Genomic DNA, 13,957 nt, shown 5'->3' with positions numbered 1-13,957 from the left:
AATCCAATGAGGTCGGAACCACTCTCAAACATCCCGAGTTATTTCATGGTAATGTTAAAAATTTAAGTAAAAGGATGAAAATGAAGATTAAGGAGAATGTCACTTTTACTTTAAGAATTTAACATTACCATGAATAGCATATCAATACTAGGGCCTAGACTTGATCATTAAGCTGCCAAAATGCTTGTCAAATGAAAATATGCGTGGCTATAATGACCAAATGCGGCCTTTTCATACCCGAGCAAGTCACCTTTGCCGCCTAACGAGTCCTAGAAAACAGGACACGCTGCCAAAATCGTGACACGCAATGGGATTTGACGTGTCAAAATAGGACACGACGTGTCATGGTTTTTGGACACGAATCTCGAGAGAATCGTGTCGGACATGATGGATTCGGGATTCGTGGGGCCTATAGGACGAATCCGGTTATCTAGGTGGAAAGTGAAATTTGAATGTTTGACACAAGCAAAACACAAAACGCAATAACTATGTGAAAGCGCAGCAAATTCTCAAGGCACAATAAGGAAAACACAACAAGTTAAGAATCTGGAGTTTGCAAGGTCATCTGGGTGTTTTCCTCGACAAGTAAGGGTAAATTGAACAACATATAAGATGAATCATTAAGGATAATGACGATTTGAAACCTAGAAGTGGCAATAACCTCTTGACTTGTAGAAGCGCAACAACTATCCCTAAGTGCAGCAACTCCCCTGCAAACTTAGCATAGCAAACTCCAAGTGATGTCTTGAACATTTCTGGTTGAACAAAGAGTAGATCATCGGTTTCTTGAATGCTAAAACAAGTTGTTATACTATCCAGATGGTGTAAATCCGCCTTCAAGGATTATCATTGTGATTTGAAACTTGAATCATAAGTGCAATGAAGAAGGATGCGCAACGTGTCTCATATTTGTTGCAATGAAGGGTGATGTCATAGCACAAGCTTGATTTGACAACAAAACTAACTGAACTGACACCACTATTTTGTCTCAATGATGAGAGAATAACAACCCATGACTTTGGGTTACATATTTCCCTAAACTTATTAAACCCAAACCCTTTTTAAACTATTGACAACTTGATTTTATTTGCCACTCAAACTAACACTAAGACTTGACCCCTATGACATCATAGGAAATATTTTATAAATTTACCAAATAATAGAAAAGACTAAGCTTGCTTTTGACTACTATAATATAGGACACTAACGGGAGGAACAATAATAATGGGGCCCATTTTGACTGGCCCAACAATCCACTAAAGACATACTAGGACTACTTTCAATAAGTTGGCAAGCCTATTGTTTTCGAGTTTATGTTTGTGTATAAATGAACTTGCAATAGAAGTATAGGTAGGACCCACATTTGTTGACACATGCGGGGCAAACTAATGGATTTTAACCCTTCAAACCCCACCCCTCTTTCAAGCAATTTTGACGTATACTATGGTTCAAGGGATGTTTTGAAGAGTGCCTCAAGTCATGCATGAGACTATAAGGTGATGATAAAAGATTAGCATGAAAATTGACTCTAATGATGGAGACGTCTGCACTCTAAATGGCTCACATGTTGTGACTGAAAGAACAAAATTATGTTCAAGGCCTAATCTCCACCAGCTCGAAATTATAAACTATTCTCGGCTCATATCTGCATGTGTTTTGATTCTATATGAAGCTACAGCCGGTTGAACATGACTATGTCCTTTCTTCGAGTAAAAATAATCTTAACATGTGCACAATTATGGCCAAATGGGTAAAAATACTCGATATAGATCTCATACGACCTTCTAAGAAAGAACAATTTTGAAGATATACACACTTACCCTCCATTTTCTGAGTCTTTCCAGTGGAGCTTTCTTGGATGGGATATTGAAAACATCGTTCTGCATTTCGTCTTCGTCATCGCTACTTTCCAATCCCTCAAAATTCTCCCACGAAGGAGATCCTCTAGGGGAAAATCTCCTTGGGTCTCCGGGACCTCCAGAGCTCATGACAATCTTGTTCAACCGCAGGAGAGATGACACCGGGCACAATATCACAGCAGTAAACCACCTCCAATGCAAATCACAGCTTGCCTCTAACCATTTAACACTGTATTCAAACTAATATAGCCACTTTCCCAGCAGATCCTTGCGCTTGAACACGTTATTACTAAGATGAAATACTGTAACTGTTTCACGAGTTACACAATCTCATACTGCTCTCAGCAGGTCATATATTTACCCCGCACCAAATCAAACTTACAAATTGATACCGTGCCGATGAAAAAGAGTTTCTGATTAAAGAGGCCACGCATAGATGGTCTACCAAATTGCTTGTGAGACTATTGTTTCTGCGCTTCGCACTTCGTTTTAGAAATCTTACATGCAAGGCATCTGTCCACGGGCAAAAGAGACGTCACTTGTTCGACTCTCGCTGAAACTCTTGGAAATCAGATGAAACCCTTTCTGCCACCGACCTAGGAGAGTAGCTGGACGGATATTCTTCCGTTATGCGGCCATTAATTAACCTCTGCTGTCTACGTTAGAATCCCTACAGCTCCTTTATAAAGTCATTTTATATTTTATTGCATAGAATGTACGGAAGGGAGATTGACAAGGAGCCCTGCTTTGAAAAGCGAAAGTTCGTGGAAGGTGCAGTACGTGTTTTGTGTAACGGTACATGATAGCAGTTACGGCGGAAAATAAAAATGTAACATTCAAAACACGTCACTCTCCGATATCGGACGCATGGCGACTAAGCATTCCATCATAATTTTTAAGGTAATATTTTAACATTTCATTATAGAAAGAAAGAAAGAAGAAAGAAATTATTTTAACGTCCACGAGGCTAAAGATAGCCTATGGGACAGATTGCTTTTTCATCTGCTTGATGTATTCGGCCCTTTTTTTGTGAAGCTTCACAATAAATGCATATGGAATCATTTCCAAAACATTTTATACAGAAATAATAATATGGAGTAACACTAGAATCTAGGGTCACTTCATAACAAAACCATTTATGGGTGATTATGACGCAATCGTACTTTTTCCTTTTATGGTATAGAAAGAAAGAAAGAAAAATAAAAATAAAAAATCTTTTTAATTTTTAGTCAAAAATATTCTATACGAAAGATTGCTTCCTCATCTAATTGATATATTCGGTTAAGGTAATATTTTAACTTTTCATTATAAGGAATCATTTCCAAAACATTTTATACAAAAATAATAATATAGAGTAACACTAGAATCTAGGGTTAAGATACAATCCCTTCAACTAACAAAACCATTTATGCGTGATTATTACGCAACCATACTTTTTCCTATCCCTTTTTATTGTATAGAAATAAAAATAAAATTAAAATTAAAATTAAAAAATAAAAAAATAAGAAAAGAAAATTCTTTTAATTTTTTTGTGAAGCCTCACAATAAATGTTCCCAACTTCTCGACAAACTCCTAGCTAAATAGGTTATCCCAAGAACTAGTTGCCAGCATATCTGCATAACTGTCTTTGTTGTCTTTGAAGGCCTCACATTATAAAATGAAATGTTTTAATGTTTCAACTTTTCTGAAGAACCAAAAATGCATACTCTTTCCTCCCACACTTTTTTTTGGCATTTTCCAATGCCCTATTTCACAATGGAGCTGATGAGAATTAGTCTTTAACAGAGCAATAACAATTTTGGCTCTCCAAGAGATATTGGTCTCTATGTATGCTTTTGGTTGATGACTATGAGGGGATTACAACTTCAATATAGTACTTTTTCTTTCTTTATGGCTCATTATCACAAGTACTTTTGTGGAACTTATACATAACAAAAGCTTTTATCTCTTTGTTGTTTACGGTACACGTGTTCAAGCAAATAACCCATTTACTAAACCATTTGTTATTTCGCTGCATCCAAGTCTTTTTTATGTTGCACAATATGTCATTAAAGACAAACTTAGGCCTTCTACCCTCTTCCATTTGCTCAATTTTTTTAAATAACTTATCACTCACACCATAGCAATTGCTTCAACCGGAGCAGCGTCTGTTTCACTTAACAATATAGCATAAGGAAATGCACTTTTAATCTTGAATTTGTTTGTAATCAAACGCTTTTGAATTTTCTCAATTTGTTTCCACTACATGTCAGATGTACTGCTGACCCATAATTCACAACTATAGAGAATCACTAGAAGCCTAAAAAGAATTTGAGTGGTTTTCAGGCCCATAACTCTGCGTCTCTACACCTATTTTGAAAAGCATAAAATGTTTTCCAACCCCTTAAATTGAAAAGCATAAAATGTTTTCCAACCCCTTAAAGTTCTTTTTTTTCAGACTTTTGTTGAAGTCAATTCTCAAGTATTTATAATCGACAACTTCTTCCAAAATATTGCTTTCAAAATAGAATTTATATGGGTGATATAATTTTCCTTAAATTTCAAATTTTCTTTAAACTTCATAGACTTAAAAATAAATTTATTATTATTATCCTTGAAATAGTTAAGAGGAAGATAAATGTAAAATATGTAATGCAAAGATGGCATTTTACTAATACTATCCCTGTGTCACGGAATCCAAAGTGGCTTGGCTTGAGGGTGGATCGGATATAGATATGAATCCGCCCAAATCTACGTAGGATGTGCCACGTAAATGGATTTTCAAGTCCGGAACCATATTATGTAATCTTCACATGCGGGAATCCAAATAAATAAATATTAAAATTTGTATTTTTGTAAAAATAAAACTTAGGAGTAGTTTTTTAATGAAGTTTTAGAAAGCATAAAGTGTAGATTTATTTTGATTTTAGATTTATTAAAACATTAAGCTAAAAGAAATTTTTTTATTTTATTTGAAAAAGTTTACATCCCAAAAAATTGTTACCCATCAAAACTTAATTTTTAATTTTTCCTTTTCTAATTTCTACTTTAATCAATACTTAGTTTTTAATTTTATTTTTTCTAATTTACTAAATTAAAAAGCCTCTTTAAACTTAATAAACTGTATAATTAAATAGATAAATTATTGATTACTTTTAACAGGTAGTAGTTGTACAGCATGTGATAATGCCAAAGAAAAAAGCCATGAGACATAAAAATTCTAATTTTTAGTTTCTAATGATGCTAACAGAAGGTTTGAGACATTATTAAGTTTTTCTTGATGCTAGCAAAAGTATGATACATTATAAGATAAATTATATGGATAATGGATACGTAGTGTTTTTTTGGTCTACAAAATTAATAATAATTTTTTATATTATTGAATATAATTTAATTATTTAATTTTTTATATTATTAATAATAATTTAATTATTTAGTTAGATGAAATTTAATTATCAATTCCATTTAATTCTAAATGAAAATTTTTCTTAAGCAATAAAATACATCCATTATAATATGTGTGAAATAATTTATAGTAAATTTAAAAAAAGATGACTAATTATATTGAAATATTTAAATGAGGTACATATATACCTATTTTAGAATATGTATTTAGAGTTATAGAATGATGATTACTGAGATGCTCAATTTTGTATTTATAAGTATTTTTTTGTATGAGGTATAATTGATCATGATATTAGTGTTTATATTTATAAATTATTTAATTTATTTTAAAATATATATTTAATTCTATAAAATGATCATTAATGAGAAATTTAATTTTGTATTTACAATTATTTTTTTGCACGAGAGATAATGCATGATATTAATATTTATGTTTATAAATTATCTAATCAGTTTGGTTCTCATATTATAATTCAGGTTTGGTTCTTAAACTAAACATGACACGTTATCATTTCATTATTCAGTTCTCATGTTGTGACTTATGAATGGGTTTTGATTTTTTAATATATTTTCTATACTTAGGCTTTATTTATATTATATAAAATCTAGTTTTTCAAAAGTCTAATAGATTAGTCTCTATTTCCTAGCAATTTAACATTATTGTTAGTATACACACTAGAAAATATAGGATGGAGGTAAATGTAAAATATATAAGACAAAGATGACATTTTACTACTCATCAAGTTGGACTCGATCCCTCAATGCCCTTGGAAGGTTGGAGAAATTCTCGGATGTTTTTTATGGGCTAACTTTGAAGGTCAAAGTAATTTCACAAAAACAATTGAAACCGTAGTTACACACCAAATGATTTGGGCATGATGAGTATTAACATTACTTAAAAGCACAAGGCCCATGTTCAAAATAGACTCCTAAATGCTATGAAGATTGGAAAGTGGTGATCATAAATTACATGAAGCATGGAATACCGTATAACAAAACTTCTTAGTTGGTCCTGATTTTGTGGGGCTTTATTATCATTCTTACGCCACTAAAAATGAAAGCACTTCCATTGTCGAATAATTTGATAGGCATTTGAAGCCATTAAACCTTTTTCGAAATGGTAGCTTTAATGTTTCCAAGGACGCATATCTTCTGACCAACCATCTATTTAGTGGTTATCTTTAAAGTTATTGCATAATGGATACATTCTAGCTAGAATTCGATGGTTCTCGGCTTTAAGATTTTTCATACCATGCATTAAAATAATTTTACATGTCTTTAATGCCAACTCTACAAATGAGGTCCCTCTAGCTTGATTTAAGAGTTGGATGCATGACCAATAACAATAATCAATATTTCACAAGGTCGCATCCCCCCACCTGGGGTTGAGTTTCTGAGCTCCCTCACGCTCCGGGGACTTGGAGACGACTGGATCGTTTCCCCATGTTCCCAAAAAGTAGGGTATACGTGAAAACTTGTAAGGGGGTGTTTCCTCGATTTTCAGGGTCAAATCCTCCAAATGGGGTTGTTACCTAGGAGAAAGGGATCGTGTGGGGTCGTGAGGGGTCATTTCCCTAGACAAAAATCGCATTTTTTTAATGAAACAAAAAAAAAAATCCTAATTTTTATGAACTGGGAACACGATGGGATGTTGATCCAAAGGATGATGCACAGGTAGATATGGAAGAGACTTGATGAGACACATATGGGGTTGGTTGGTGTGCCACTTAAGCATGTTTGAGAATGCAAGTGATTCTGATTCAAATGGTGACATGGCTGATCATGATTTATTGATGCAGCAACTAGATGCAGAAACTAGTGGGGCATTACCTTGAGCAATTATGTTCATTTATGATTTATCCTTTGATATGTTCTTATGTTATTAACTTATTTGTTTTTCTATTTCAGAGTTTAGTTGTAGACTTCAGTTTATTTTGAGTCTTGATATATGATATATTAGACTTCATTGTTGACTCTATAAAAATTTGGCTCTTGATGTATCAGACTTGAGTTTTATTTCAATATTCAGTATTCATAGTTGGAACTTCAATATGGTTTAAACTTTAAAACTTTAAACATTTATTTTCATTCTACATTGTTAGCAGTTACATTGTACAGTTACAAACTTACATGTATGATGTATGATTATATTATATCATGCTTTTCGTTTTAAATTTGTTTCAGACTTCAGTTATATGATTCATTGATTTATCATTTATCCTTCATGATGTAAGTGTTATATAGTATATAATGATAAAGATAGTTGCATTATAAATATTAAAATTTCAATGATATATCATTAATTTTTATATTTAAGACCTTGACATCCCCCCACATTTCCTAAAAATTGGTGGGGAGCTTTTGCATAGGTCGTCCCTGTGTATCCCTGCTCTCTCGCCCCCACATCCCGGAAACTTGGTGGAACATTGACAATAACATAGTGATATTGCGCAATGTCAAGGAAAACAATTAGATACTTCTTTGTTTAAATCAAGTGGCAAAGCTCTAGACAAATAGTGGACAAACTGGAAATGGAATGTTTTAAAGGCCTTATATATGTAAGTTTGTCAATGACTATCAATAACTTTCTAAAAGTTATATCTTATATGCTTAACTAAATAAGTTATCACTCCTCAAATGATCAAGACTTGGTTTATTAATTAGGGCTAAGAAAAAATTATTTTCCTAATCCCTTATTATAAGGAGGCTTAGTTGTCAATTGACCTCTTATTGATTTAAGTATCCCACATTAAGTGTCCCTTCTACAAAGGGTCCAAAGGGTCCAAATCTTAAACAACTCTTTTTGTTTTTTCTTTGCCAAATAGACATAATGGGTTTCTTCTTTCTATGTTCATCTTTCCATTATTCCCACTCCCTAGATATTCACTCTTTCCCTAGGTAAACACTAGTTTTTTATGAAATTCCATTTAGCATGGCATGGTTTCTTCTATGTTCATCTTGTCCCCACTCCCTAGAAATCCACTCCTTCCACAGGGTTAATCTATGTTAACCTTTCCCTTGTCTCCACTCCCTATAGATCCACTCTTTCCACGAGGTTAATTCTATGTTAACCTTTCCCTTGTCTCCACTCTCTAGAGGTCGACTCTTTCCACAAGTAACAATAGTCTTTTATGAATGAAATTCCAATTAGCATTGGAGGCTCTCAAAATAAAATCTTCTATCTTACCTCAAAGAAAGTAAATAGCATTATAAATAAGTTTTAATGTTCTTTACTTTTCTCCTATTAATAAACTTTTCTCATGGGTTGAGAAAGTGGACTCTATGTTAACATGTTTCTACAAAGAATGTTCAAGTGCAAAAGACAAAAATAAAGATCACTAACCCCTATAATGTCTAGAAATTATGGTCTAAAAATTATAAGCCTTGTACATAATGATTCGAGCGTCGAGCGCCAATAGGTTGGTTGATTCCCTTATCACATTCCAAACAAATACAAATGACAAAATGTCAACCTTACCACATTATGAAATAACACTACTAACAGTAACACAATACCTTATCAAAATTCCTAAGCCATGGAATCATGTGTTTTATACTAACTAATACAATTTTAAAACTAAGAAAACACCAAAATAAAAACTTCATTGCAACAGTGAATGGGAAATCATTACGACTAAAGCCCAAGCCAATAATAGCAAAAATGATATCATGCTTTGGAACTGATCCCTCAATGCAACTACATGATTTAGTAATACATCAGATCTTAATTACAAACTTTGTTCTTTATATTAAGATGGCATGACATCTCTATTTTCTAAGGCTTTTGGGGTGAATTATTTAAAGAAATATGCATTAATTATTAGATTTTTTTCTTTTTAATTATTAGATGTTTTTTTTATAAATTTCATTTTAGCCAAAATTTCTATGTTTGTTTTTTTGGCCAAAATTTCTTAAAATTATAAATATTTGATGCGTAAATTGTAAAATTCTAATGTTCAACAAATTTTGGAAAGTTCAACTTATTTATGTAATCAAAATAACATTTTAAACCACTAAAATTTATAATCCTACTCAAAAATATATTTCTATGAAAAATAGCTTTTTTAAACCAGAAAAATGGTCGGCCATTACGTCTAGAAAAATAGCATTTTAAATGACTAAAATTTATAATCTTACTTTAAAAATATCTCGGAAAAAAAGAAAATATATATATATATATATATATATATCTAGGAAAAAAAAAAAAAATATATATATATATATATATATATATATCTTGGAAAAAAGGAAAAAGAATAAACTAAACTGCACCAACAATATTCCTTTAAGCTACCCGGATGCAGGTGATTGTCTGGCTAATTAAGTTGACAAGATGGACGGGCAGCGGATGGGCTGGCCAAATGGCCGTATGTGTCCTTCCCGAACCCCGCTTGAGGCACATTCAAAGCACCTTGCAGATGCCATTAAATGAGCCCCAAGGCCGAGACGGCTCCACCTCCTTCATAGCAATGGCATCTGCAGAGAATTATGGTATTCCTCCCCCCTTGCTCCATTGTGTCTGCCCCCTGTAAGCCTTAGAGCCATGCTCTCGCACTGTCACAGGCTACCATTGCTCACTGCGTTGCTGCATTGACTTGGGTAATGGATTTCATTATTCACAAAATAGGCTCTGCAACCTAGCTCTGGCTCAGCCCTCCCTAGTCCATCCTCTGCACAATCACTCCACCACCTTCCCCACTGCTAATCATCCCTTCAATCCCGCCATGGTTCATCATAGAATGAGAAGGAGGAGAGGTGGCACGCGAGGCGGAAGCGTCCGCCCTCCTGCAACCCCCAACCCTGATTCAGCTTCCCCTGATTCTTCAATAGACATCCCCAACCCTCTCGATTTTTTCTCTGGTCAATATCCAGACATCCAAAGCGGAAGGGGTAGAACCCGTTTCCGAGGCTCTGAATGACGGGACACTGCAGTGCACATAGCAAATTTCCCCCTCCCCCTACATCCAGCACCCCATACCACTCAATTTTGTTTTCGTAGCACTCTGAACTAGCCTGTCATCACTGCTACTATCACAAATACTTTCACTGAAGACTTGGATCAGACGACACCTCTAAGTGCACACAGAGAAGCGCTGAATAGGGCAGCTCCAAGCGACAGAGGAGTTTGCAGGCCAAGCGAAATGTAGCCCGACATTGATAGAGCCACCCTGCATGGCAAAGCATCGGCTGACAGTCAACAAGCTATAGCAACATGCTTGGCGACACTCAGGCTTCGGGCAACTGACGAAGAGACACGTCCGGCCTGCATGCAAACATGGGGAGCGCTGAAAGGGCCCATCCAACACAGGGAGCGGACACGTCAACAGAAGAGGATGACTGGTACAAATATGCATGCAGGATTGAAGAGGAGCCGGTCCCAGACAACCTTTAGCCCTGACACATTGCTGCCAGGTGGCGCATCTCTTGCTAGGTATATGATGCTCATGCTGACTGGGAGTTTTCGGTTAATTTCATGTTTTATGATTAGATCAATGCACTCTCTGAATTGTTATTTTGTTTTCTGGTCAAAACTTTTAACCCATATGTGGTTTTTTGGATTTCTTGCACTGGTTTCCCCTCTGTTGGGGCAGTCACAGCTAAACTGAATTTTCTAGTGATGGTTGATGCTCAGTACTTTGGCTTCCCTAGATTGGTTTCCCCTTTGTTGGGGCAATGACAGCGAAACTAAACTTTTTGTGATGGTTAATGTTCAGTTCTTTGACGGCTAGACCTCTCTATAATTACTTTTTGTACTATATTAATAGATTAATCAATCTTACTTAGGAAAAAAAAAACAATATTCCTCATTCACAAATGCACGAAGATAAGGCATTTATCCCAAAGAAAATAGTACGGACTGCTTTAGAGTATCGAACTCGTGACCGTGTTGTTTGGGAAGCTATTACTGATTCCTTCAACTAAAACCTAAACTTCCCCTTTGACGTTTCAACTTCGTTAGAATTTGAATGGAAATGAATGCCTATGACATTCAATGTAGTTTTCATTAGCCAATCCCGTTTCAAACATTTGTTCAATGTCTCCTGAACTTTTAAATATGAAAGAATAGAACAGTGTTGCCCTGGCGGAGCTGCGTAACATATGAACCCTAAAATTCACTAGCTCTGCATAAAAACCAGTCTCTTACAAAACCCAATCTCGCCTCAAACCTACATTTGTTTCTAATCTGCAGTAATCTGCAGCTGGATTTAACATGGCAATATCCTTTCTTCTTCAAGCATCCATAATCTTTAACAACGCTATCCATAGGGATAACAAAATCGCTAAAAAAAAAGCTCAATAGAGATTTTATTCAACCTTCAAAAAAAAGAGATATTTAAAGACAAAGACTTACCCTCCATTTCCTGAGGCTCTCCAGTGGTGCTTTCTTGTGAAGGATATTAAAAACATCGTTCTGTGTTTCGTCTTCGTCATCGCTGTGTTCGAATCGCTCGTAATTCTCACACGAAGGAGATCGCCTAGGGGAAAGTCTCCTCGGGTTCCCAGGACCATTTGAGCTCATGACAATGTTTATTTCCACGCGCAGGAGAGATGACGCCGGTCACAACAACATAAAGTACAAAACGCTTTCAATGTAAATCACAGCTTGCCTTTATTTACCACAAAAATCGAACCGGGATCAAAATTTTCGGAGCAAAACTTGGCGTAAAAGCACGGTATGAGTCATGTTAATGTGTTACTCTAACGGCTTTTCAAATTACTGAAAGCAAAATACTTATCATTCCCCTCTTCTCAACCCATCTCATATACGATATACGTACGCCCTTGTATTAAATCAAACCTAATTTTAACCCATCTCATATACGATATACGTACGCCCTTGTATTAAATCAAACCTAATTTTAACTCTGCATCACGCGCTTAAATGTTGAACTCTAGTTTACAAAGCTGCAACTACACGCCACGCGTTATTTACGCTGTTTCCGCCTGTCCACCTTCACTTTGAGATTCGGCATGTGATACATCTGTAAACTAGGAGAAAGAGGTCTAGCGTTCGATTCTCGCTGAAATGCTTTAACGCGGACAAAAACCCTTTCGGTCCTCTCCCGTTACTGTAACTGATATTCCCCTTCCTTCAACTCTCTCGGATTCACTGGCATCCGTAATCCATATTCAGAGTCGCTCCATTCACACAATTTCATTTCGCCTGTATAACAATTATATTTTGCCGGTAAGAATATCAGACAAAACGCTTTTATCTATTTTAATACTTCAGGGCGGTTTCTCTTTAAAATTAATATTTACATTTTACTAAATTGAGAAAAGGAATGTTCAATAGTAGCTGCGTGTAGCAGATTTACTCAAGCTTTGTTGTCGCCACTTGATGATGATGGTAACGTGTTTTGCTCAATCACTCGAGGTTGATTGGACCGCGCAGAGATTGACGAAAGTTTACTCCACCCCGTCAGAACTCTGTTTATAAATCTGAACTCCATAGTGAGTCACTATGCAAAGATCCTTTTTTATTTGGTTTGAAGTCAGTTTTCCGTTTAACTTTTTAGAGAACCTAGACATTTCCGGAAAGCAGCAATGTCCGAATCAAGAATTTCCAAAAGTGCGCGAGATGTCCTAATATGGTGATGCCACCTAAGTGATACTGTGTGATATTTACACCACATTTATCTTGGTAGTGAGATGACTCCAAAAGCTTTATTGTATGTGTCCGATCCATCCTCGCATGTTTATACTTTACAAACACATTTTACTTTAGTTTGGGTTGGGTCATCCATCTATGTTCGGATAATAATTTTTGTACCAAAATAACGATGTGAAATTTTTATTCTTTAGTAATGATGTGAGCTATTATGTAAAGATTTATATTAGGAAATTATTATAATTTAAGAATGATGTGAACTATTATGTAAAGATTTTTACTAGTTTTCGTTGTTTCAAATATTGATGTGAAATTTTTATACACTAACAATGATGATGTGAAATGTTATATAAAGATTTTTATTGGATTTTGTTGTTCTGAATATTTATATTAATATGGAATAAATAAAATCTTTTTATATATTTTAAATATTTTTCATAAATATTATTATTTTATTATTAATATATTTAGATTATTTTAATTATTAATATATTTAGATTATTTTAATTATACAAATATAATTTTTATTTGAAATGTATTTTTCCTCAATCCATTATTTTATTATTAATATATTTGGATTATTTTAATTATACAAATGCATTTTTTTTATTTGAAATGTATTTTGGTCCTCAATCCGGGTGTTGGAATTTGGGACAATGGATAGGAGACCCTACCAAATCCTATGGCATATAAGAGGAGAGTGACATGCCCATCCCATCCCATCCCATCCCATATCGCATTTAAGAGGAGACCATATCGCACTTAAGAGGAGAGTGGCATGCCGATCCCATAGGGAAAAATGGAAAAATAATTTAAATTGAAAATCTTAGACAAAAGGAAAGAGACATCAAGGTCCGGTCTACCACATGGTAGGCCAGATAAAAGTTCTTCTCTCCACCCACCAATGTGGACTTAAAAGTCTTCTTTTCTGAATCTAAAAATAAAATATAAATGGATTCTCTTTTATCACCGCCTAACGTAGTGGACATAATTACGCTAGGAATGACTCATTTAAACACATTAAAATCCTTTATGAAGAACTTGTATCACCTTCGTACATATCTTGATAAGATAGAGATCTACTTTATTAAGTTCTTAATA

At 34.6% G+C, this 13,957-nt stretch overlaps 1 protein-coding gene across 12 annotated transcripts in view; it reads right to left on the bottom strand.

Annotated features, from left to right (window-relative positions):
* Positions 1–13,957, bottom strand: part of LOC149241464 (calcium-transporting ATPase 5, plasma membrane-type-like) — a 314,590-nt gene that overhangs the window by 87,973 nt on the left and 212,660 nt on the right. The window contains exon 1 of one of the 12 annotated variants that reach the window (XM_089373976.1): positions 11,597–12,495. The exons of 10 other annotated variants lie outside the window; for them this stretch is intronic. In XM_089373976.1, coding sequence (XP_089230102.1) covers positions 11,597–11,764 — 168 coding nt within the window. In that variant the 5' untranslated portion in view covers positions 11,765–12,495. Of the gene's footprint in view, positions 1–1,820; positions 2,392–11,596; positions 12,496–13,957 lie in introns of those variants that run through there. One more of the 12 variants, XM_089373981.1, reaches the window with a different exon arrangement.

The sequence above is a fragment of the Pinus tabuliformis genome, chromosome 8 (assembly GCF_031772625.1).
Source record: "Pinus tabuliformis cultivar Carrire ecotype Pingquan chromosome 8, CPIR1, whole genome shotgun sequence".
In the NCBI taxonomy this organism is placed as follows: Eukaryota; Viridiplantae; Streptophyta; class Pinopsida; order Pinales; family Pinaceae; genus Pinus; species Pinus tabuliformis.
Note: the sequence above shows the minus strand (reverse complement) of the source record. Positions and strands in the feature narration are given on the sequence as shown.